General features: G+C 47.3%; 1 protein-coding gene across 3 annotated transcripts in view; it reads left to right on the top strand.

Moving 5' to 3' along the window:
* OPHN1 (oligophrenin 1) overlaps positions 1 to 26013 on the top strand; it is a 656285-nt gene that overhangs the window by 429214 nt on the left and 201058 nt on the right. For all 3 annotated transcript variants that reach the window (XM_085608318.1, XM_085608317.1, XM_085608319.1), the window contains 2 exons: positions 1438 to 1471; positions 4311 to 4373. In XM_085608318.1, coding sequence (XP_085464444.1) covers positions 1438 to 1471; positions 4311 to 4373 — 97 coding nt within the window. The remainder of the gene's footprint in view (positions 1 to 1437; positions 1472 to 4310; positions 4374 to 26013) is intronic.

The following is a 26013-nucleotide window of genomic DNA, read 5'->3' as shown; positions in this document are numbered from 1 at the left end:
GCTAGTAGGTCAGCTCTCCCTTACCCACCTGAAGCATGAAACTGTGGTAATCCCGAGGTAGACCTAGAGGACCTGGACCGCTAGTAGGTCAGACCTCCCTCCAGCCCCTAACCCACCTGAAGCATGAAACTGTGGTAGTCCTGAGGTAGACCTAGAGGGCCTGGGCTACCAGTAGGTCAGCCCTCCCATCTGCCGCTTAGCCACCTGAAGCATGAAACTGTGGTAATCCCGAGGTAGACCTAGAGGGCCTGGGCCGCTAGTAGGTCAGCCCTCCCTTCAGCCTCATACCCACCTGAAACCGTGGGTGATACTGAGGTAGACCTAGAGGGCCTGGGCCGCCAGGAGGTCAGCCCTCTCTCCAGCCCCTTACACACCTGAAACATGAAATTGTGGGAAAAACCGAGGTAGACCTAGAGGGCCTGGGCCGCCAGTAGGTCAGCCCTCACTCCAGCCCCTTACCCACCTGAAACATGAAGCCGTGGCCCATACCGAGGTAGGCCTAGAGGGCCTTGGATGCCAGTAGGTCAGCCCTCCCATTAGCCCCGTACCCAACTGAAACTCTCATGAAGAGACTTGAGATACTTAACTCTAGGTTGGGTTCTGCCATCCGTGAGGGATCGTGAGGCAACGAGGAAGTTTCCCAGGCAACCCAGCTATGTATACCCATTGCCTTTCCCTGCTGATTACCACAGCCGGTGAAACAACAATAAAGCAGAAATTCTGTGGCCTTGGGGTTGTAGAGGAAGCAGCTGAGGCACCAAGATGGTCAACTTCCTTCACGATGAGTGATTCATTCCACACCTCTGCTATTTGCGGGGTTCTTTTATCAAGATGCACGCCAGGCGTCGGTGATAGAAGAATGGATTGGATGGTTGATGGATGGTGTAGATTCACCTAGGCCTGCAGCCTCAGCAGATGATCAGCAGCCCCAAGGTACAATGACTGGGAGGTGGGAGTGGGGGAAGAGGACCTTGGGCAGATAGCGAAGCAGATCAGCAAGACAAGGGAAGGAGATATCAGGGGCACACATGAGTAGGGTATAAAGACTAGAGGGGAAGGGTGCTGCCAGGGGCACGAAAGAGGTTTGATAAGGGGGAGGTGACATCAGGGGCAGAAAGAGGGGGGTGATCAGGAGCAGAAGGGGTGGGAGATATCAAGGGCACAAAAGATGAGTGATGGACAGAGGGGTATGATGGTGTCAGGGGCACAAAGGAGGGGTTATAAAGAGCAGATGGAAGGTGGATCAGGGCAGAAGGGGAAGGTAATATCCAAGGTATCAGGTAAGGGGATACCAAGAGCAGAAGGAGGTGATCATATCAAAGGCAGAGTGTTCAGGTGATCAAGGGCAGGAGGGGAACGTGATTGGAAGCCGAGGGTGAGTAAAAGACTGAACTTTTAAGACTCACAATCTGATACTGGTGTCTTCTTCTCTCCTAGATCTACCACAGCCCCATCACGAAGAGCGAAGAGAGTAAGTATCCTGTGTGTCTGTCGCTGATTGCGCCTTCTTGAAAACATACACCCTGTAGTACAAAGAAGCCTCCCCCTGAGCCATCTGCACCCTTTGAGTTCCGAAGAGCCCTTCATCACGCACACGTTGGAGCTGCGGGTCTTCACCTTCTCATGAAGGACCTGCTGACTTTTAACTGAACCAATTCTAAGCAAAGGCTGTTCTAGCCTGTTAGGGGAACTATTGTGTGAAAATACACAACAATCCGCTCAAATTCATCACACGTAGCCTGGGACATTTGTTAAGGCTTCGAGGTCCTCAGGAGGATGTAAATTAGTGAGACTTTTCAGGGATCTCTTCCTGGAATCTGCTGTCAGACCTGGCGGGGCTTCCAGCTTCTCCAGGCCACAAGAATAAAGTACTGGAGGGCCCTGCACACTCAACATCTGTCAGAATAGTAGATCACTGAATCCTACTTTTTGTTTGATTTGTGGTTACACTCTGCTGCTTTAAAGTTTACATTAGGGGTAGGCGAAGTCTTAGCCTCCTCTGCAAAGTTGTGCGATATTCATAGACTTCTCACTCCACAATTTATGCATTTTGCTGAGATTTTTCAGTGAAAAGCCTGGTTTTGTATAGTTATTTTTCCTTGCAGTTTAACCTTCTCTGATCATTTTTAACAGGTCACTCTGACGTGGGGTCACGTCCTTGTAGCAGCAGCTATAAAGTCCCTTCACTCCCTCAGTCAGCTTTGATGGTTGGGTCTTGAGTTGCGAATAGCTCAGGGGACTCCTAGATGAGAGGAAAACTTCTTAGAAGATTGTTCTGCAAGGAGCATCCGCTTCCCCTCTCCAAGACGTGAGTGTCTAGTACTTCAGGTTGTCAAGTTAGTGTAAATGGAGCGCGAGTGTAACCCAAGGTAAGGCTGGAACTGCAGTTGTAGATGTGCCCAAAATGCTTCAGATTGGTTAAAGGATTTGCTGTTGCTCACCTGGCGAGAACATGCATCCAATTATAGTTGGCAACACCATGCTGGGGAGTGGCTCTTGTTGGCGCATGAAGGGTTGCCTACCCATAATGCACATGGAAGAGCAGTAATATTTTCTGTTGAACACCAGCTTAAACCTAGTACTGACCAAGACTGCCATCAGTGCCTTTGAAGACACCCATAAGGCAAGCTGCCATACCAAGGGTACGTCACAAGGCTCCCTTTGATTCAGATGGCGCCAACGACCTGAGTCATCTGCCCTTTCAGAATCTTGAGATTTGTTTAAATGTGGCGTTTGCATCCATGGGGACTCTTCAGGTGGTATATTGAGGATGTGGGTGATATACTGGGGGGACTTTGGGACCAGAAGTACCGATTCTGCTGGTAATTCCTCCTTTATCGGGGGACCCCACAATCTCACTTCTAAACCTCATCACTGTCCCCTAAATAACTTGTATTCCTGGAGGGGATTGGAGGTTGTGTTACTGGGGGAAGGCCGGGGACCTCCTAACGAAGTCTAATGTGTTAGTAGTCTGGACAGAAGCAAGCACGATGTTCTTTGCGACATCCTAAAAAGCCCTTCTTACCCTGAAGTGATGGGCAGTTGGGTCGTGGACACAATATGAGTAGTAATTCCTTTACTTCCGTTGGTATCTGAAATAAATGACTTTTGCACATACAGACATATGCACGCAGAAGCTTGCAGCTTTCATTCTCGCATGGGAGAGACCTCAGTACCCATAGGCTGTGCAGGATTTATAAGACACCATTAAGGTATTCAGATGTCTTCTGGGGTCAGTGCTGCAGGGGCCGATGCCGCAGCCCTCGGTGCCGTTGTTGGCCAGCCCAAGGCATGGTAGACTAGACGGGGATCTACTGCTTCCAGAGTGGGAGGAAGTATTGGCTGTGGTGACAGTTTGCAAGAAGGTACTTACTCAGGCTCTGGTTGGGTGGTCCAACTAACCATGACCTACTAGGTAACCGTTACTCCTCAATATGTGGAAACTCAAGGACTCAACACAATCAGCAGGTCTCTGAGTGACAAAAGTAGGGTTTTTAAAATACTTGCATGAAGTAGCACCTAATGAGAATGGTGCCAGAGCTTCGTATTCACTCCCTCATCACTGATACGTTCCTCTCAGTGAGTAAAGCACCCGCTCCAGGTATCTGTCTGTAACCCATGGCACTGGCACTGACTCATGTCATCACCGTACAAGCTTGTGAGCGATGACAGCTTGTACTAGGCTTTCCTGCTGGATCTGTTCTGTGAGGAATGGAAGGTTACGCTTGCTGCCGTCTATGGCCAGGAAGCTTGCTTTGCTGTTGTCGTCTTCCTGATCTGTGAGGAAGCAAAGCTTGCAGTAATGCTGCTTGACTGTACCTGGCCAGTGAGGGGGAAGCGTGCACCTCTGCCTGCTGCTTGCGCTGCTGCCTGATCTGTGAGGAAGCAAAGCTTGCAGTAATGCTGCTTGACTGTCCCTGGCCAGTGAGGGGGAAGCGTGCACCTCTGCCTGCTGCTTGCGCCGCTGCCTGATCTGTGAGGAAGCAGAGCTTGCACTAATGCTGCTTGAGTGTACCTGGCCAGTGAGGGGGAAGCGTGCACCTCTGCCTGCTGCTTGCGCTGCTGCCTGATCTGTGAGGAAGCAGAGCTTGCACTGATGCTGCTTGACTGTCCCTGGCCAGTGAGGGGGAAGCGTGCACCTCTGCCTGCTGCGTGCTCTGCTGCCCTACCTATACAGATCCTCTGAAGGGTCTCCCTTGGGTTTGGAGCTTCCGCCTCTGGTAGATTTCCCAGTCCTTACCTGCTGCAGCATTGTCCCTCGGTCTGATTAATGTGGCTTTTCATTTGCTCTCATTTTTTTCCTTCTGCAGTGGAGCTGAACGAAGTGGGATTCAAGTTTGTGCGGAAGTGCATCAACGCTGTCGAGACGAAAGGTAAGATGGCGCCCGCCTTCTCTTGTTGGGCATCACCGCCGGGTAGCATGGGACGGACACCCGCCGCAGCTAGGCTGTGTCCCTCAGAAGCAGAAGTGGAAGTGCTTTAAGGTCATGTATGGGACGTGATCCTGAGACCAGTGAGGGTTGAGCTAGAGTGTTGGGAGGGGGTCAAAGACATTAATCAAAAGGTTAAATATTCTGGAACTATTTTGTTCGTTTTGTGTCTGACATACTTTAAAGGAAAGTTAAACTAATCAGGGGAAAAGGCACTCTTTTACTTAACCTCAGTTGGTTAAGGTGATCACTGCTGAAGGGGATGGGGTGGGGGAGGCTGGGTGTGTGTGGGGGGGCTGTATGTGTGTTTGAACAGGATTCCAAATAACTTTATCCAAGTGATGCAGTGCGGAATTATGATTTGTGTAATTTTCGTGCTATAATGTCCCTCCCACCCTTTGACACAAAGTCACTGTTGAAAACAGGCACCCCAGAACTCAGCCAACAACACCCTTACATTACCCCTCAAAAAGAACAAATCTTTGTTCTCATAAAGCTTCACGTGAGTCCGTCAGTAGCCCCCCAGACAGCCTTTACACCTGCTGGGCACCAGGGCAACCAGTTGCACACAGTTACTGGTACCCTGGCAAGAAGTCTGGCTTCTTTTGTAGCTGTCTGTCCGTCTCCTCCGCGTCACCGCACAGGAGTCCTCATCCCTTTCAGCCATCTTCGCGTCACCGCACAGGAGTCCTCCTCCCTTTCAGCCAAGGCACCCCAACTGTTGCCAGTAACCTTCCTACGGTGGTGGTGTGTTTTTTTTTTTTTAGTAGAGCTTTTTTAATTAAATAAAAAAAGTGTGGGCGAGTCGTTCCCCGTAGTACCCGCCCACTTTGACCTCTGCTCAGAAGATGGGCTGCGTCTGCCAACCACAGTAGTGTCTTCGAAGATTAATTGCACAGTTTGAGCAGGTGGAAAATCCCCTGGAATGACCACCAGAACGGTTTTAGGAGAGGGTCAACACCTCAGTGACATCAGTTAAATAATGAACACCCTCAGAGTGGTCCTGGAGATGTCACAGAGTTCACTCGTGAGGTTACAGAGCTTCTTGGAGACGTCATGGCTCCAGACAGTACCCTACTAAGGATGCCACTGGCCCTGCTTCAACGAAGGGAAATGGCCCCCTTGACTGCTATTGGGGCCAGTAAAATAGAGTAATTATCAGGGTTCCTCGCGGCTCTGGCCTCGGTGCCACTACACCTGCCGCATAATGCCAGCTATGTCCCTGGCTGCAGAGAAACCTGTTCTGTCGACTGCTGCTTATTCTCCAGTTGCCACCTCAAACTCTGCAGGGGTATTGTCCCCTGTATCGCCCTATTTCAAAACTTGGGGGATAGGTCCCCTGGCCCCCACACTTCCTTCGCCCATGGGGGCCTACCTAACAATGCGTCCACGCCATGTAACTTCCACTCCCCGCCCGTGGCAAGATTGACTCCCACATCAAATTACAGTAAAATGGCACCGTTTTACATGTGAGCAAATCCATTTGCAAGTGTAAATTCGTGCTTTTGGGTGAGAAGGGAATTCACACTTGTAACACAAGCCATTTGTTCATCTAAATCCAATTTATGTGCATAAAACCTCTGAGGAGCGGTCCCATAATTACTGTCTGCCGGCTCGTCTTTCGGCGTTGCTGCAGTGCCATCGTGTGGTTCTACAAGGAATTTCAACACTCCTGTTTTGACAATACACGGGTCCTAGTTCAGAGAGGGCAATAATAGTCTTTGTAGTGTATCGCTGGGGGTCGTAGTTTGGGGCATGTGCACCCTTCTGTAGTTGTCCTGGCAACCCCCCCCCCCATGTACCCCACCCCTGGGAGACAGTTGCAGTCAGCAGAAACAGTCACTGGCATCTCAACCTGGAAAGAGCGATGTTGTTACTTGCTGTTGAATTCTCTAAGAGTTATTTCATTTTTCAAAGGTAGCTGTAGTTTTGTTCAAGTATCATATTAGTCGTGTATAGTGCGTTCTGTGAAAAGAGTCGCCTCAATATGTGTTTGTGAGTTCAGGTTGTGGACAACAATTGTGAGCTGTGAACTTCAAGCCGCAGGCGGTGTGGATTTCTCACAGTGTCCATCAGTAGGCCATAAAAGGATTAAGAGAAAATACTCATCCAATCCTTGGCCTCTCTGCAGAGCACATAGAGCAATGGCCCGGTGTGCCAATTGTAGATGCGATTATATGTGAAGGAGGTACACAGCAGTCCAAATCTTGACATGGAAAAATGTAAAAAAAAAAAAAAAGTGAATGCTTACAGACGAGTGGCTTGTGTTTGGGGAGATGAGTGGAAGAAGATGCAAGTAATTATGTGCAGAAGTGAGGGGAAAAATGGGTGCTGAAGAGGAAAGGGATGAGGTGGGAGGTGTGTGAGAAGTTCGAAAGTATCTTACCAAGAGACGGCAGAAAAAAAGAAATGTGATAAGGAGAACTGGAGGGATTGAGACTTTGGAATACCACTACTCCAGCCACAGATGTTAGTAGTGTATAATTCATTGTCTGCTTAAATATTATAATGACTTTATGTGTTTGTGTGCACATATTAATATATGTGTATGAGAAAGGTAAGCGCCGAAATGTGTCAGCTTGCTATTAAAATAATTTATAATTGACCCCGCGAGTGCTTTGCAATTCCTTTGGGACCTGATGATACTATTATGTGGACCCACCTCCACATGGCGAGTAGCACCCGTCCTGAGTGCAGCAATGGTCTAAGGTGGAACCTTCTAAAATTATATGTTCGAGGCATATGAACTGCAGATCACACACTAGCATAGATCACCATCTGGTGTTGGGCTCGGATGCTTGCACGTTGTTGTTGTCTTGGAAGAAGTCTTTGTAGTCATGAGATAGGTGACTCCTCCCTTGGACGATAGTGCGCATGGGCATCAACTCCATCGTTAGATTGTTTTTTTCCGCCATTGGGTTCGGATTCAACTTTTCCGCTCCGGTTGGAAATCTCAATTCCAAGCTTTTCGAAGCGCAAAATTTACAGAAAAACCATCAAATCACCTTCATCTTCGATGTCGATCTCATCGGCTCAATTGCGGACATCGACGCGGGCCGCTGGGCCTATCCACGCCGTAAGGTCAATGCTCATGGAAAGGGCGCCTTTCAAAAAATGCCCCCATTGTGGAGCAAAATTTCCACACAGAGACCATCACAAGGTCTGCAACCTGTGCCTATCACCTGAACACGACGAGTCCAGCTGTCCAGCCTGTGCATCCTTTAGATCCAAAAAGACCATCCAAGATCGAAGGGCTAGAAAACACATCTTGGCACAGAGACCAGCTCCGGAACCAGAGGACATCTTTGATGAAGGCCCCTATGTCCCAGAAGAAGATTCCGAGGATCTCGAAATCATCTCCGAGGCAGAAGATTCAGATGACCTCATCACTCCTGGGCAACGTGTGAGTACTACTGCCCCTGCCCCAACCCCTCCAAAACCAAAGGCAGTGGTCAAGACTTCGCCTGTTGGCCCCAGTCGAGACCGAAAACATCCCTCAGAAGCCCCGCCTCCGGGATCGGCTCCGAAGAAAAAAGACATGCCTTCCGGTAGCTCGGGACCGAGCAAACCGCCTGCACCTTTGGCACCGAAACCAAAAGAACACTCTGCGCCGAAATCGGCTCCGACGCCTTCCACCTCCAAATCGGCCCCGAAAACGCCAAGGCCCATAGACAAGCCGGCTTCGAAGGTTCCCAAGCCTAGAGATCCAGCTTCGGCTCCGAAACTAACATCCTCGGCACCAAAACAAACGGCTAAGGACTCTGATACACGTCCTAAAGCCAAAACCTATAAGGATCAACCACAACCTCGCTCGGAACCTAAAAAATCGGCACGAAAACTGTCACCGAGGAACAAGAACTTTTTCACCCAGATCCCATCGATCCAAGGCAGAGAAAGATTTATATCAACCCAAAAACTGGACATGTCACAGCTGTGCCATGTAAAAAACGAAAACTGGACACACCGTCTACTCCAGTTCCTGTACACAAGAAGGACTCTGCAACATCGCCTATTCCCCCTTCTTCTCCTACACTGCCTTCTAACCCACCTCCTCTGCCTACACCACCCTTACCTGTAACTTCTCCACCACATACACCACCTCCGGATGATGATGATGACGACCTAGGGGGTGGAGGGGATCCTAATGACCCGTTCACGGATCCAGATACCTCACATGCTTGATGATTGGGCATTCCCTATCCCAACAGACATACTAGACCCACAGCCATATCCCTCAAAACCATCTCCCCCAGATGATCACCTGGGGTTTGGCCAATTATTAAATAGAGCTGCACTTTACCATGGTGTTACAATGCACTCCGACGCACCAGAGGAAGATTTCCTCTTAGATACTTTTGAACAGTCTCGAAAGTCAGTGCAAATATTACCCATGATCAAGGGAGTCATTAAGCATGCCCCCGAAGTATTTAAAGACCCCGTCCGTGCCAGGGTTCTTAACCCTAGAATAGAAAAGAAATATAGGCCTGCCCCTGAAGATCCTACTTACATCAAAGGACAGTTGCCTTTGGATTCTTTAGTCGTTTCCAATGCTAGGAAACGCTCCAACTCCCAGACCTCCGGAGATGCACCACCCCCGGATAAAGAATCCAAACTGCTAGAAGCTTCTGGCAAAAGAGTAGCAGCACAAGCAGCTAATCGCTGGCGTATAGCCAACACCCAAGCACTACTGGCACGATATGACAGGGCACACTACGACCAGTTAGAAAATCTCTTACAACCTCTGCCTGACCAGTATAAAACCCAGGCAAATAACCTTATTCAAGAGGGCAAGCTAATTTCAAATGCGTCAATTAAATGTGCACTTGACGCAGCAGACACTGCCTCTAGATCAATCAACACCAGTGTGCTCCTTAGACAACATGCCTGGCTACGCATTTCAGGCTTTAAGCCAGAGGTACAAACTACAAACTCAGTCAGCCATTCAACCAAGAACAGCTATTTGGGCCGGCTGTAGACACTGCCCTTGAAAAAATGAAGAATGACACTGAGACTGCTAAATCCATGGGAGCATTACAGTCTCCACAAACGCGTGGCTCCTTTCGGCGCTCCTTCTACAGAGGAGCCTCCAAAAATATGGGCGCAGACACCTCATCTACATTCGAAGCCACTACACAAACATCCCCCAGTAGAGGATATTTTAGAGGCGGGTACAGAGGGAACAACAACAAAGGACGAGGTCGAGGTAATAACAACACTCGCACCTCCCCTGCCACAAAACAGTGACTTTCCTCCGCTGCCCCCAGACCATTCCACTCCAGTCGGGGGCAGACTAACACAGTTCCTACCTGTCTGGAACTCCATCACAATAGACAAGTGCTTAAGACAAATTATCCAGTATGGTTACTGCCTGGAACTTACAGCTACCCCCCACACATACCACCCAAACAGCGTCCGATGTCCGCAGACCATCTTACCCTCCTCAAACAAGAGGTTCTCTCACTGCTTCAAAAGCACGTGATAGAGCCAGTTCCCTTACACCATCAAGGAACAGGGGTATACTCACTGTACTTCCTAATCCCCAAAAAGGACAGGACTCTGAGACCAATACTCTACCTCAGACCCCTAAATCTCTATGTACATGCAGATCATTTCCATATGATCACTCTTCAACAAGTGCTCCCAGTGCTGTAACAAGGCGATTTCCTTGCCACACTAGATCTCAAGGACGCCTACTTCCACATTCCCATACATCCTGCTCACAGGAAGTACCTAAGGTTTGTGGTGGACGGACAATACTACCAGTTCACAGTCCTTCCATTCGGAGTAACAACCGCGCCTAGAGTATTCACAAAATGTCTTGCAGTTGTAGCAGCACATCTCAGAAGACAACAAATTCATGTATTCCCGTATCTAGACGACTGGCTAATAAAAGCCAAGTCATTAGACCAATGTGTTCTACACCCTCACCAAACCATCCAACTATTACACAACTTGGGGTTCACTATCAACTATCCCAAGTATCATCTCCAACCCTCTCATATACACCAATATCTAGGAGCTACCATAAACACCTCCACAGCCCTAGCATATCCCAGTCCAGCCAGGATAGCCAGTATACAAGCTCTTATCACAAAATTTCAAAACCAACACACTCTTCCAGCCAGAGTGTTCATGCAGCTCATAGGCATGATGGCATCTTGCATCTTCATTGTGCCTTATGCAAGACTTCAAATGCATCCCTTACAGGAATGTCTAGCACGTCAGTGGAACCAGGCTCACGGACAACTCACAGATCTGGTGTTGGTAGACAGCCGCACACATCGCTCTCTACAGTGGTGGAACATAACAAACTTGTCCAAAGGGCGGCCGTTCTTAGAGCCTCTTCCACAGATAGTGCTGACAACAGACGCATCACTCACAGGATGGGGAGCCCATCTCCTCGGACACACCACTCAGGGCAAATGGACCACTCAACAGAAAGTGCTCCATATCAATTACCTAGAACTACTAGCAGTATTCCTAGCACTAAAATCCTTCCAACTGCATGTACAGAACAAGGCTGTCCTCATCCGGACGGACAACATGACAGCCATGTACTACATACAAAAACAAGGAGGTACACATTCTCTGCAGCTGTCCCAGCTTGCAAAAAACATTTGGAGATGGGCCATTCCTCCGAACATGTACCTACTTGCAGAACACCTTGCAGGGGTTCACAATCAGATTACCGATCTGTTAAGTCGACAGACACAACAGATCCACGAATGGGAACTACATCCCCAAGTTCTACTGCCCTTTTTCCATAAATGGGGCCAACCAGACATAGATCTGTTCGCCACACACGAAAAAGCAAAATGCCCAACCTTCGCCGCCAGGTTTCCGCACCCAGAGTCAAAAGGCAATGCGATATGGATGAACTGGTCAGGCAGATTTGCGTACGCTTTTCCGCCTCTCCCACTCATTCCACTAGTAGTACGCAAGCTCAGACAGCAGTCTCTCAAACTGATCCAAGTGCTCCCACATGGGCACGCCAGCCATGGTCACAACACTACTGGAACTCTCTCTATTTACACACCAAAAACTGCATCTCTCCCCGTCCTTAATAACCCAGAACCATGAGAAATCAGACATCCAGATCCAGGTCAACTGACTCTGGCGATCTGGCTCCTGAAGTCCTAGAGTTCGGTTACCTAAACCTGCCACCAGACTGCATGAACATTATAAAATAAGCCAGAATACCTACTACTAGAGCTTGCTATGCTGCAAAATGGAAAAGATTTGCCATTTACTGCACTAACAATAATATACACCCACTGGATGCATCCATCCAGAACATCATTTGCTACTTACTACACTTGCAAAGATGTAATTTAGCATACTCATCCATACGTCTCCATCTAGCAGCGTTAGCAGCTTACTTACAAAATCGACAGCACTTGTCACTCTTTAGAGTCCCTGCGATCAAAGCCTTCATGGAAGGACTTAAAATAATTATTCCTCCCACATTACCACCCTCTCCGGTGTGGAATCTAAACATTGTTCTTACTAGGCTCATGGGACCCCCATTTGAACCTCTACATAAATGCAAACTATAGTTCCTCACATGGAAAGTAGCTTTCCTTATCGTAATAACATCCCTCAGAAGGGTAAGTGAAATCCAGGCTTTAACCATACAAGAACCATTCTTACAATTACATCGTAACAAAGTGGTTCTTAGGACAAATCCAAAATTCCTTCCAAAAGTCATATCGCCTTTTCATCTTAACCAGTCAATAGAGTTACCAGTGTTCTTTCCAAACCCAGACTCTGTAGCGCAAAGAGCTCTTCACACCGTAGATGTTAAAAGAGCCCTTCTTTACTACATTGACAGAACTAAATCTTTCCGCAAAACAAAACAATTGTTTGTAGCTTTCTCACCACCACTTAAGGGCAACCCCATCTCCAAATCTGGGATTGCTAGGTGGATAGTTAAATGTATCCAAATATGCTACCAGAAAGCTAAACGCTCACTAACAGCTCCCCTAGAGCGCATTCCACATGCAAACTAGGGGCTTCCATGGCACTCTTAGGGAACATTCCCTTAGAAGACATTTGTAAGGCAGCCACATGGTCTACAACACACACCTTCACTAAACACTATTGTGTTGACGTACAAGCAAAGCAACAAGCTACTGTGGGCCAAGCTGTCCTTAAAACTTTAATTTCAAACCGCTGCAACCGATACAGGTGACCACCGCTAGGGGGAGATACTGCTATATAGTCTATGCTAGTGTGTGATCTGAAGCTCATATGCCTCAAACTGAATATGCTACTTACCAGTATGCATCTGTTCTTGGCATGTAGAGCTGCAGATCCACACACGGCCACCCACCTCCCTGGGACCTGTATCTGTTCCAGCTTTATCTTACTTAGATATCACACATGGACATCTCTTTCTCTTCTACTAACTCCATCATTTCCCATCATGGTGAAAAACAATCTAACAATGGAGTTGATGCCCATGCGCACTATCGTCCAAGGGAGGAGTCCCCTATCTCGTGACCAAAGACTTCTTCCAAGACAACAATGTGCGAGCATCCGAGCCCAACACCAGATGGCGATCTATGCTAGTGTGTGGATCTGCAGCTCTACATGCCAAGAACAGATGATATATTATCTACTGGCGGTCGCCAGTAGATAGTTATAGTTAGGATCGTGTTTCCATAGGAAATCCGCAACATTCTATTTGGAATAACTTTGGCACCGATTGACGAATTCTTGCGAAATTTTCAAAATAGGTGGGGCGCTCCGCTCTGCTCCTTCCCTGAAAGTCTCGGGGGGATTCGTCAAGCGGGGGCTGAGAAAAAGGGGGGGTCCCAAAACGCGTTTTCCCCATGCATTTTTCCATAGGACCTTTAGTCCAAGCTACAGCCCGAACGGCTGAACAGAATTACTTGAAATTTGGCAGAGAGGTAGTCCTCAGGTCAGGGATGTGCCTTTTGCAGGTCTGGTGTAAATCTGTCAGGCTCGGGAGTATAGAGTGCCACTAACCTGGAAGCCGGGTACAGCAGGAACGATGAGATGTTTAGTAACCCTTTCCCCTAAGAGGTAACACCAGAGCGTGGTGAGTATCTCACGACACAGGAGGCACCCTTATCGGGGAAAGGGAAAAAAGGGACAAAGGAAACAAAAAGTAGAGTCGTCTCCCGACGTGGTAAAATAATGTAGATTACAGTGATGACCCCTCTCTCCTGCACTCCACCCCAGTACTCTGAAAGAAAACACAAGAGACACACGTCAGGGTATAACTAGGACACACTCAAATCCTTCCTCCCCCCGTTCTCTGAAGGCGTCTTTCACTTACGTGTGTACATGTACTACTGACGTGTAGGGTAACAGGGCAGGTCATCAACTAACGGGAGTAGGTTAAGCAATAAACAATATCAATAGTACACAGTCTTGCACTTAGTAACGTAAAGTGATACTTATCAATCAGTCGAGATGTAAATGTCTTCTCTCTCTCTGAAAGCACAAGTGTCCTGTGACTGGTGCAGGGGACTTCCCTTACTTCCACGGTCCAGGTTTCTGTCGTCTTGGACAACCCAAAACGTGTGGTAACAAAAGTGCTGGTTCCTGACCAGCTGACAACAAAAGAAAGAAGTCTGACGATCCTCCTGGAATCCAGGCAAATTATGTTCCTCTTGATGCTTCTCGCCTCACTGGAAATGCAAGAGCGCTGAAATGTCTCAGCGTTAATTCTCCACTGCTTGAGAGCTGTGAAGGAATGTTGTGGGTTACGTCCGTACCCACTCGGTACCTAGGTTTCTGTGGGGAAAGATTCCCGCGAGCCGACTACCTGGGATGGTCGCGCTCGGGAATCGGGTTAACGTTGTTTCTTCTCCGCCTTGCAGCCGCTATGGCTGCCGTGTAATCAGGATCCTGAGGTTGCGCGCGCAGCGCGCCAGATTCAAATAACCGCTGAACGGTTTGCGGAATTGCGGAGCTGACGGGTGTCGTCGAAGATCTCCTCGGTTCGGTATTTCTCCTCGGTTCGGTATTTCTCCCAACTGCAACTGGGACGATGGTTGAAGCTTTGGGACGGGCTCGTTCCTCCGTAGTGCTGGTGAAAGCTCAAGTGACAAGCACCGGTGATTATGGGGGCGAGGCTTATATAGCAAGATGAATTCTTCCCCGTGCATTATGGGAGATGTAGTGTACTTGCCCCATTCATACCGCTCGACAACCTGCTCTCTAGCGCCCCCTCCTGTGGGTCATGACAGTACCCCCTCTCAACGTCCGTCGTCTCGGCGGACCTCCTGGTTTGGAAGGGTGTTGTGCATGGAAACGTTTAACGAGGCCCGGACAATGTAAGTGGCTCTTTGGTTCCCATGACCTATCTTCCGGCCCATACCCTTTCCAGTCTACTAGGTAGTGTACTTGACCTCTGTATACCTTAGAATCCAAAATGGCATGTACCTCGTATTCTTCCTCCCCTTCTACCTCTATTGCTGGGGGTCTAACGGGTAGGCGTGTGTTTTCTTTGCAGGGTTTCAGGAGCGACACATGAAACACCGGATGTATGTGCCAGGCAGAGGGTAGTGTGAGTTTCATAGCAACGGGATTTATGATTTTGTTGATAGGATAGGGACCTATGTATTTGGGCTGTAGTCTACTGTTCCCTTTGAGTCGTAGGTTTTTTGTGCTCAGCCAAACTTTATCCCCTATCTTGTATGCGGGCTCAGGGGACCTTTTCCTATCTGCCTGCTTCTTGTCTCTCGCTCTCGCCTCTTCGAGGTGTATTTTAGCTGTGTCTAGAACGGATTTTACATGAGCATGGTGTTCCTGAATTGAAGGGAGCCTAGATGTAACGGGATACTCAAAGGGCAGCATGTTTGGGTTGAACCCAAAAAGACAGAAAAAGGGAGAGCACCCCAAGGTCGAATGAGTGGCATTGTTGTATGAAAACTCAGCGGTCCATAGTAGCGTACTCCATTCATTGGTGTGCATCAATGTGAAACATCGGAGATATTGCTCTAAGGTTTGATTGAGCCTTTCTGTTTTACCATCTGTTTGAGGGTGATAGCTGGTGGATAACCGTGCATCCACTTTCATTATCCCACATAGCTCCTTCCAAAATCTTGAGGTGAATTGGGTCCCTCGGTCTGTGATAACGACGGCCGGTACTCCATGCAACCGTATTACGTGTTGTAAGAGAATACTAGCGACTTCCGCAGCTGTGGGTAATTTAGGGAGAGCAAGGAAGTGGCCCATTTTAGTCAGATGATCTATGATTACTAGAATGGTGTTATTCCCACAACTGGGAGGCATTTCCACTATAAAGTCCATGGAGATGGTGTGCCAGGGAGAAGGAGGTATAGGAATAGGTCTAAGGAGACCGCTTGGTCTCTGGTGTGTTGCCTTTGATTGGGTACAGATGGCACAATTTGACACGTAGGTGGCGGTGTCTTGTCGGAGATTTTCCCACCAGAAATAACGTAACACAGCTTGTTCTGTTTTCCTACTCCCTACGTGACCGGCTAAGGCAGTGTCGTGGGTCCAGTGTAACGCCTGTTGCTGCAAGGATACGCTAGGTAGGTAGATTTTATTGTCGTGAAACAACAATCCATCTTTAAGGGTTCTCTGCTGGGGTTTTTCCTGAGACCATGCGAGTGTATCTATGGTGGTTGTTTGTTGTCTCACCTCGGTGAGGAAGAGGTCGGTGGAAACCACTGCCGTTGTTTGCGTAGGGAAGATTGCCTTCTGTAAGATTATAGGCGATTCTTCGTCCTTCTCCTTGTCGTGGGTGCCCACAGGTAAGGGTCTGGAAAGCGCATCCGCCTTTCCATTTTGTGGTCCAGGTCTGTATTTGATGATAAAATCAAAATCAGCGAAGAACAGCGACCATCGCAGTTGTCTGGGGGTTAAAGCTCGAGCGCTCTTTAGGAATAGGAGGTTCCGATGGTCCGTATATATTTCCACGGTGTGTCTAGCCCCTAGCAGATGATGTCTCCATTCCTCACAGGCTCGCTTAATGGCCAACAATTCTTTGTCTGTCGTGCTGTAATTTACCTCGCAACTTGTTAGTTTCTTCGAGAAGAAGGCGACAGGGTGGAGCTGTCCTGTGTCTGGATGTCGTTGAGATAGAATACCTCCTAAGGCATAATAGGATGCATCCGTTTCAAGCATGAAGGGCAGGGATGCATCTGGATGTCTTAGGATTGGGGCTCTCGTGAAACACTGTTTGAGGTAGCGAAAGGCCTCTTCTGCTTCTGTGGTCCAAGTGAAGGTTGCTCCTTTCTTAAGAAGATACGTCAAGGGATGAATAAGGGTAGAAAAGTTTTTTATGAATCTTCTATAGAAATTTGCAAATCCCAAGAAGCTTTGTAAGGCTTTTACACTAGAAGGCGACTTCCACTCTTGAATGGCTTGCGTTTTCTTGGTATCCATACACACCCCTTCTGGTCCAATGACATACCCTAGGAACTCGACCTCAGGAGTATGAAAAAAGCATTTTTCAAGTTTCGCATAAAGCGAATAGCGCTGGAGCCGCTCCAACACTGCTGTTACGTGGTGTATGTGTTCTTCCAGGGATGAAGAGTAAACCAATATGTCATCGATGTACACGATGCAGGACACGTCCAGCAGTCCTCTTAGTACCTCATCCATGAAGTATTGGAAGGCGGCGGGGGCATTACAAAGACCAAAAGGCATGACTTGATATTCGTATAGGCCAAACTTGGTTCTAAACGCCGTCTTCCACTCATCCCCCCCGCCGCACTCGGACCAGATGATATGCTCCACGGAGATCCAATTTCGTGAAGACTTTGGCTCCTTTTAGTTGATCTAAGAGTACAGGAATGAGGGGGAGAGGATATCTGTTCTTTTTTGTGACACGATTCAGGGCTCTGTAGTCAATGCATGCCCTCAAGCCTCCCTCACGTTTCGGAATAAAAAAAAGAGGAGATGAGGCAGGAGAAGAGGAATGCCGAATAAAGCCATTGTCTAACAGGGAACTGAGGTATTGTTTTAGATAGGTTGTTTCGGCTTCCGTAAGGGCGTAGATACGGCTGCATGGAATACTGGCTCCCGGTTCTAGGTCTATCACACAATCATATGCCCTATGAGGCGGTAATTTATTGGCTTCCTGCTCATTAAATACGTCGCGATACCTCTGATATTCGGGAGGTAACGTTGAGGTACATGCCACGTTCGTGTGACCCCCCCCCGCTCGCCAGAAACATCGCCGGGCTTTCCTTCTTGTCTTGGTCTTTCATTTTGTCAAGAGTACAGTGTTCCAAACAATAAGGAGAGTTTAAAGAGACTGTTCGCGCTGTCCATTGGATCAGGGGATCATGGAGAGTCAGCCAGGGCATTCCTAGTATTAACGTGAATTGTGGGGCATCTATCAGATCGAACTGAATGGATTCACAATGCTCCTTCCCTGTAGTCATGCGGAGTATGGGTGTATGGTATTCTACCGGCCCGGACGTTAGATCTGTGCCGTCCACTGCCTTAACCATCTCAGGAATTTTCTTTTTAACATATCGTATGCCCACTTCTTTGGCGTATGATTGATCCATGAAGTTGCCGGTAGCCCCGGAATCCAACAAGGCATGCACTAACACCAACCCAGCATCCGGTATGGTCAGCGTGACGCATACGTTCATGTGTGCGACAGCGCGTTGAATGGTATTGACTATAGCCGGGCAGACCTCTTCTTCAGGTGGCCACAAACAAGGGGTCTGACTCTTGTCTGGGCGTTCTAGTTTTCCGAGGCCTCTGACATGTAATCTGTAGCGTTCACCTTCTGTGTCTCCTTCATGTCTCTATACGGTGTCTTGGTCCTGGCCTTGCACTCTTTTATGAAATGACCTGATTTCCCACAGTATAGACACAGGCGTTGCTTTCTTCTTCTTTCTCGTTCATCCTGAGTCAACGGTCCCCTTATGCCACTGATTTGCATAGGTTCTACCCCTTCTCCTCCGGTTGATGGACCATTGCTTGGGGGTCGAGAACGCGGAGCCACGTATCTCGTTTCCATTCGAGTTTTATCGCCTCTCCTGTCTTGTAGGCGGTGATCTAATTGGACTGTTAGGTCAATGAGTTCATCGCAAGAGGTCGGGAGGTGTACCACCTGCGCCAGGACATCTTTCAATTCTCCCTTCAATCCTTGATAATATAATGAAGTACGTTTTTCTACGGGCCAATCTGTTTCGGAGACCAATCTGTTAAACGTGGTGATGTACGATAGTAAGTCCTGAGAACCTTGCTTAAGGGTGATTAGATCTCTGTCTAAGGAGAGGGAGTGAGCCTTTCTGTCGAACAACTTGCGCATTTCCTCGCAAAATGTGTCGAAATTGCGCAAGGCCGGGTCGTCTCTTTCTATCAGGGGGAAAGACCAGCTAGCTGCATTCCCACTTAAATAGGACATCACAAAGGCGGTTTTGGTCTTGTCATCGGGGAATACTGCTGGTTTGCACATGAAGTGTAGTTTACACTGCCCTAAAAAGATGCCAAACTTTTTTGGATCCCCAAAAAAGCGCTCCGGGGGGGCTAAAGGTAAGTGCGCCGGTTGGATAACCTGTATTGTAGAGGATCCAGTACTACCTCCTCCCGCTTGCGTGGTATGCCCTGTACTCGCGCCACTAGGGTTTGGTGGGGGTAGCGTCCATTGTCTGATATAATGCGCCCCTCTCTGATCGCTAGGACCCGGGCGAGATAGCCCAGCTACCTCTCTTCTCATAGTGCCCATCTCATTACGCAGTTCTAGGTTTTCACCCCGAAAAGCGTCTACTTCCATTCGCAGTGCAGTCAGTGTTTCTAATACTGAAGTAAGCACTACACTAGTGTCCATCGTTCAGGCTGTATAAAACCGTGGGTTTGTCACTCTGTCAGGCTCGGGAGTATAGAGTGCCACTAACCTGGAAGCCGGGTACAGCAGGAACGATGAGATGTTTAGTAACCCTTTCCCCTAAGAGGTAACACCAGTGCGTGGTGAGTATCTCACGACACAGGAGGCACCCTTATCGGGGAAAGGGAAAAAAGGGACAAAGGAAACAAAAAGTAGAGTCGTCTCCCGACGTGGTAAAATAATGTAGATTACAGTGATGACCCCTCTCTCCTGCACTCCACCCCAGTACTCTGAAAGAAAACACAAGAGACACACGTCAGGGTATAACTAGGACACACTCAAATCCTTCCTCCCCCCGTTCTCTGAAGGCGTCTTTCACTTACGTGTGTACATGTACTACTGACGTGTAGGGTAACAGGGCAGGTCATCAACTAACGGGAGTAGGTTAAGCAATAAACAATATCAATAGTACACAGTCTTGCACTTAGTAACGTAAAGTGATACTTATCAATCAGTCGAGATGTAAATGTCTTCTCTCTCTCTGAAAGCACAAGTGTCCTGTGACTGGTGCAGGGGACTTCCCTTACTTCCACGGTCCAGGTTTCTGTCGTCTTGGACAACCCAAAACGTGTGGTAACAAAAGTGCTGGTTCCTGACCAGCTGACAACAAAAGAAAGAAGTCTGACGATCCTCCTGGAATCCAGGCAAATTATGTTCCTCTTGATGCTTCTCGCCTCACTGGAAATGCAAGAGCGCTGAAATGTCTCAGCGTTAATTCTCCACTGGTTGAGAGCTGTGAAGGAATGTTGTGGGTTACGTCCGTACCCACTCGGTACCTAGGTTTCTGTGGGGAAAGATTCCCGCGAGCCGACTACCTGGGATGGTCGCGCTCGGGAATCGGGTTAGCGTTGTTTCTTCTCCGCCTTGCAGCCGCTATGGCTGCCGTGTAATCAGGATCCTGAGGTTGCGCGCGCAGCGCGCCAGATTCAAATAACCGCTGAACGGTTTGCGGAATTGCGGAGCTGACGGGTGTCGTCGAAGATCTCCTCGGTTCGGTATTTCTCCTCGGTTCGGTATTTCTCCCAACTGCAACTGGGACGATGGTTGAAGCTTTGGGACGGGCTCGTTCCTCCGTAGTGCTGGTGAAAGCTCAAGTGACAAGCACCGGTGATTATGGGGGCGAGGCTTATATAGCAAGATGAATTCTTCCCCGTGCATTATGGGAGATGTAGTGTACTTGCCCCATTCATACCGCTCGACAACCTGCTCTCTAGCGCCCCCTCCTGTGGGTCATGACAAAATCTGTTCAGTATTTCCTGAGAAAATAGCATTTAAAAGCATATATATATCTATAAGCGCGCACCTTGCGCGTACGGTAAAACTTACCGTACGGTACGCGCACGGTGAAAAACCTTAAAAAAAAAAAAAAATACATAACTTAGCATTTAAAAAACCGTACAAATTCACTGAAAAAGCCATAGGTTTCACACCCGTTATAGTTAGGAATTAGCATTTAAAAAACCTTGCAAATTCACTTAAAAAACCATAGGTTTCACACATGTTATAGTTAGCAGGACATTTCACTCGTGAAAAACCATTGAAATTCCCCCGTTATAGTTAGTGCAGGCAACTATAACTCACGCGACCGCAATCCTCTGCTGATGACGTCAGATATTACATCACTGATGACATATGTGTCTTTCTGAAAAAAAAAATATTTGTAATATATGTATACCTAAAAATTAATGGAAGAAGACATGGGTAAATAAGTCTCTAAATACAGTGATGTCATATCTGACGTGATCAGCAGAGGATTGCGGTCGCGTGAGTTATAGTTGCCTGCACTAACTATAACGGGGGAATTTCAATGGTTTTTCACGAGTGAAATGTCCAGCTAACTATAACATGTGTGAAACCTATGGTTTTTTAAGTGAATTTGAAAGGTTTTTTAAATGCTAATTCCTAACTATAACGTGTGTGAAACCTATGGTTTTTCAGTGAATGTTATGTTATGTTACTGAGATTTATAGCGCGCTCAGCTACTCATAAGAGTGTCCCGGCGCGAGCTAAGAGAGCAGTAGACAAAACACAGATTAGAAGAGATGGGTCTTAAGATGTTTCCTGAACAGGCGATCATCCTGAATAGCACGCAAAGATAAAGGCAATGCATTCCACAGCCTGGAGGCATTGACCGTAAGCGATCTGCCCCCCATGCGTTGAAGGCGGAACGTGGGGATGGAGGCCAGCAACTGAGACGAAGATCTCAGAATCCTAGATGGTTGGTAGAAAGAGAAGCGTTTTTTGAGATAGGAAGGGCCTCCATCATGGAGAGCACAATGCGCAAGAACCAACGCTTTAAATTCAAGGCGTTTCCTGACAGGGAGCCAGTGCAGAGTGCGAAGTGAGGAAGAAATGGAGGCTCTGCTGGGAAGGTTCACCACCAGCCGGGCTGCGGCATTCTGAATCACCTGCAGTTTCCTTAGCAGGTAGTCCGGCAGACCGACATACAGACCATTAGCATAGTCGAGGCGGGAGAGAATAAGCGCCCGGACCACAGTCTCCTTAGCTGATCTGGGAAGCAGAGGTAAAAATCTTTTTAAGGATCTGAGAATACCGAAGCAGCAGCCAGTGAGTTTTTTTATTTGAGTCATAAAAGACAGCTGCTCGTCGAACCAGATCCCCAAATTTTTTACAGGAAGACCCGAGCAGGAGGGTCGGGGGAAAGCTGAGGGCCAAAGAGAGTCCCTAAAGTGAGGTGGAAAAGTGCCAAAGAGTAGAATTTCCGTCTTTTCCTCATTACACTTTAGTTGGGCCGCAGAGAGCCAATGAAAGACGGCAGCAAGACAGCTCTGTACTCTGTGGGTAGCAAAATCAGATCTATCCCACGTGAACAGGAGCTGAGTGTCGTCCGCGAATGCCACCACCCTGGCCCCACAATCCTCTGCCAGTTGAACCAGAGGCGTAATGTAGATATTAAAAAGCAAGGGGCTTAACGAAGAGCCTTGGGGAACTCCTGTGGAAACAGGCTGGGGAGAAGAAGCAAATGGCGGGAGCCAAACCTGTTGTGACCGGAGGGTAAGAAAAGAATCAAGCCACTTCCAGGCCAAACCAGAGATACCAATAGCAGCAAGCCGATATATATATACACACGCTTTGAATCGGCTAGGGTTTGCGGTTGGATTCCTATATGTGCTGGCTGGAAAAACAGAACATTAACAAAGTATTGATGGCAGGGCCACTGAGAAGAGGCCCGCTTCTATTTTGGAAAGTGGATGTTTAATTGGCCAGTGTTGGGAAATCCATTTGCACGCAGTGCTTCCAGGAATATTATTTTCAAGGCGAGTATGAATTTATTAAGAACTGAGTTGGAGCGGTTCTGCTTTCATTATGACTTGGAACTATTCCGTGAATGCGTGATGAAACTACAAAGCATGATGCGAAAACAAGCTTATATTTGAATTGAGAACAATTAACAAATGATTTAAGGTGTACGAGCAGCAGGAATGAGGCATTGTGGTAACTGTGGTCGAGGTGACTGCAAAACCATGAAATTTGAGGCATGAATGGATGGTGAATTGAAAATACTATATTTACAAAGGATGAACTTACAAGCAAAGAATACTTTCCATCAAGGCCCAAGTTAATTTATTTAATATTCGAAAAATGCAACTCACTGCTGCTTTAAATTCTATGTGGGCTATCAGTCCGTTCTCAATGTTTATAGCTTTTGAATATTTAAAAAGAACCAATGAACTTATCCAATGATTATGAGCATTTGACAAAGACTCGCATGAGTTGAAACGCGTTATGCCCTCTGTTTGCCTGGAAATAAAGGACTTTATGAAGCACTGATGGTGTGGCCTGCATCACGTTACTAAATAGTACGTGTTTTTTGGTGGAATATATATATATATATATATATCTATCTATCTCTGTGAGGGTCGCTTTCGAGGCACTCTGTTCATTTGAACAGCCAGGTCTTGAGTCCTTTCCTGAAATCCCAGAGTGATGCGGGCAGTCCTGAGATGAAGAGGAAGGTCTTTCCAGGCCTTGGCCTCCAGAATTGAGAAGGAGCCTCCTCCGCTGTTGCCTCTGTAGATCTGGGGGGTGTCTACGAGGAAGAGGGAGGCAAATTGTAGTTGTCTGGTTGGTTGGTGGAAGCCCATTCATTTGTTGGTGTATGCTGGTCCTTGTTTTGCAGGGCTTTGTATGCATGGGTCGACATCTTGAACTGGCATTTCTTCTGGATTGGGAGCCAGTGCAAATCTTCAGGTGCGGGGAGGTGTGAGTCTGTCTGGGGAGGTTGAGGATGAATCTTGCCGCTTAGTTTTGCATTGCCTGTACTAGTACTACTTCATCCAACTTCAAAGAGAGAATATATAAAATAATAATAATCTTCTCATTTTCTGTAATAAAATCGAATAGAAATACATCATCAATCCCTTAAAATTGAAACGTCCAAGCTGCATCATACGAATTCAGAAAACAACATTCCCGGAGGAGCAATATAGAAAAACAGTGCAATAGATCCAAAAGGTGACCGTGCATAATGCGACCTACAGTCATGTGCAAAAAGGTAAAAGGTTTACAATTACTATATCCCAATAAAAGTTCTCACTATAAATATGTTATATAAAAAAGATCCTTTATGACTTAAAAAATTAAAAGGGTATTTATGAATACGTGAACAGTTGGCACAACTTTAAACAGCGACTTTTAGAATTTTGTTGCTCTTGAGCCAGATTGCCTGTATGAACGTGTTCACTGAAAATACTACTTTTGGAGTAGTATCGATTTTTAAAATTCTGAAGGCTACCAAATGTCTGTAAGTTCCCATGTCACGACAGATAGGCACAATCCATTTGCGACAAAGATTGTAGTACTCAGGACAAAAAAACATTATGTGTAACTCATTTTCATCATTCAAACCACATGCTGGGCACGTAATAAAATCTTGTTTCATATACCATTTAAAGGTAAAAGATTTTAAGGAGAGGGTCCCTTGACAAAAACGTATATACAAGCTTCTAACAAGAGGTGAGGATATTAGATCTCGGAATTCCTCAAAGACGGGAAAGAGCTTAAAATCTAAAAACAAGTTAATCGAAGGGCTATTTGAGCTATTTGTTATGTATCCCTCATTTATTTAAGACCAAAAACGAGCTTTCACAATCTCAAGATCATCTTTAGAAATTACAGTTGGAGCGTCCCAGTAGCTCTGTAACCCCAATTTCCCCAGCCAAGCCGAAACAAATTTAATCCAAGGAAGATACATAGTTCTTGGAAATGTTAATAAGTCTGTAAGTGAATCTTGGTAAACTCCTAACTCGGGTATAGTCCAAAGGCGGACCCAATAAACTATAATTTTTAAAACAGCCAGGCCAGCGATTCTTTTCAAGCCCACATCAAAATATAATGGAGTAAGGGGTGAACTATATGGAACAGAAAGCAACTTCCTAATAAAATAGTTTTCCGCTATTGTCAGCACGTGAGAATCAATATAGCCCCAGATCTGTGATCCATAAAGTGACACACCCTGAGCTTTAGCACTATAGATTTCCAGGGCAGATGAGACTACACGCAATGTTGTTTGCTTATAAAATCTGATAATATTATTAGATCTGTGCTCTATTACTAGGGTGCTCTTATTCAGTTGACTTGTCCACCTATAATTGTCCTAATTCTGACACCTAGATAATCAAATTGTGTACTTATTCCAAAATCTCACTACCTACATCAACAATGGTATTATCTGTATTCTCTTCAGGAGGCGAGCATTGATTCCTACTTAGAGTGTATTCCTGTAATCCAGCTTGCTGGTGACGAGGGTCTGCATGACGTTCCTTCTAGTGTTGACTGGGGGCCACTTGAAGATCTTGCGGATCATGCATAGGGTGTGGAAACAGGGAGAAGAGACTGTGTTTACCTGATTCTTCATAGATAGCTTGCTGTCCAAGATGATGACGAGGTTATGGGCATAGTCTGTCGGGGTGGGGGATAGGCCAAGTTCAGTAGGCCACCCTGCGTTATTGATGGTGAAGAGTTTTTCCCAAAGATGAGCACTTCTGTCTTGTCCATGTTGAGCTTGAGACAGTTGTCCTTCATCCAGTTAGCTATGTTCATCGTACATCTGTAGAAGTTGACTCTGGTGGTGGAGGGGTCTTCTGACAGAGAAAGGATGAGCTGGGTGTCATTGGCGTAGGTCATGATGTTGAGTCTGAGTGGTCTGACGGTGTTGGCCGGGGGGTTCATGTACGTGTTGAAGAGGGTGGGGCTGATGGACGATGCTATGGGGATTCCGCAGATCTTCTTGGGTTTCGAGGTGAACGGTGGGAGACAGATTCTCTGGGTTCTTCCGGTGAGGTATGAGGCCATCCATTTGAGGGTATCTCCATGGATTCCGAAGTGGTGGAGTCTGTTGATCAAGATGTGATGGGAAACGGCCTCGAAGGCGGCTGACAGGTTCAGGAGGATTGGGACTGCCATTTTGCCATGGTCCAGGAGGGCCCTGATGCCGTCGGTAGCTGCGATCAGTGTTGTCTCAGTGCTGTGGTTGGCTTGGAATCCAGATTGAGGGGGGTCCAGGAGGCTATTGTGTTCCAGGTGTTCAGTGAGTTGCTGGTTGATTGCCTTCTGGAGAACATTCACTGGAAAGAGGAGCAGGGATATGGGCTGGTAGTTTTTGGGTTCTGCTCGGTCGGCAGCAGGAACCTCACTTCAGCGTGTTTCCAGTCCTCAAGGAAGGAGGCAGAGGTTATGGAGGCATTCAGGACTTTCTTGAGCTCGTCGCCA

This window comes from Triturus cristatus, chromosome 5_2 (genome assembly GCF_964204655.1).
Source record: "Triturus cristatus chromosome 5_2, aTriCri1.1, whole genome shotgun sequence".
NCBI lineage: Eukaryota > Metazoa > Chordata > Amphibia > Caudata > Salamandridae > Triturus > Triturus cristatus.
The sequence above is the reverse complement of the archived record's forward strand: the minus strand, read 5'-3'. Positions and strand labels throughout refer to the sequence as shown.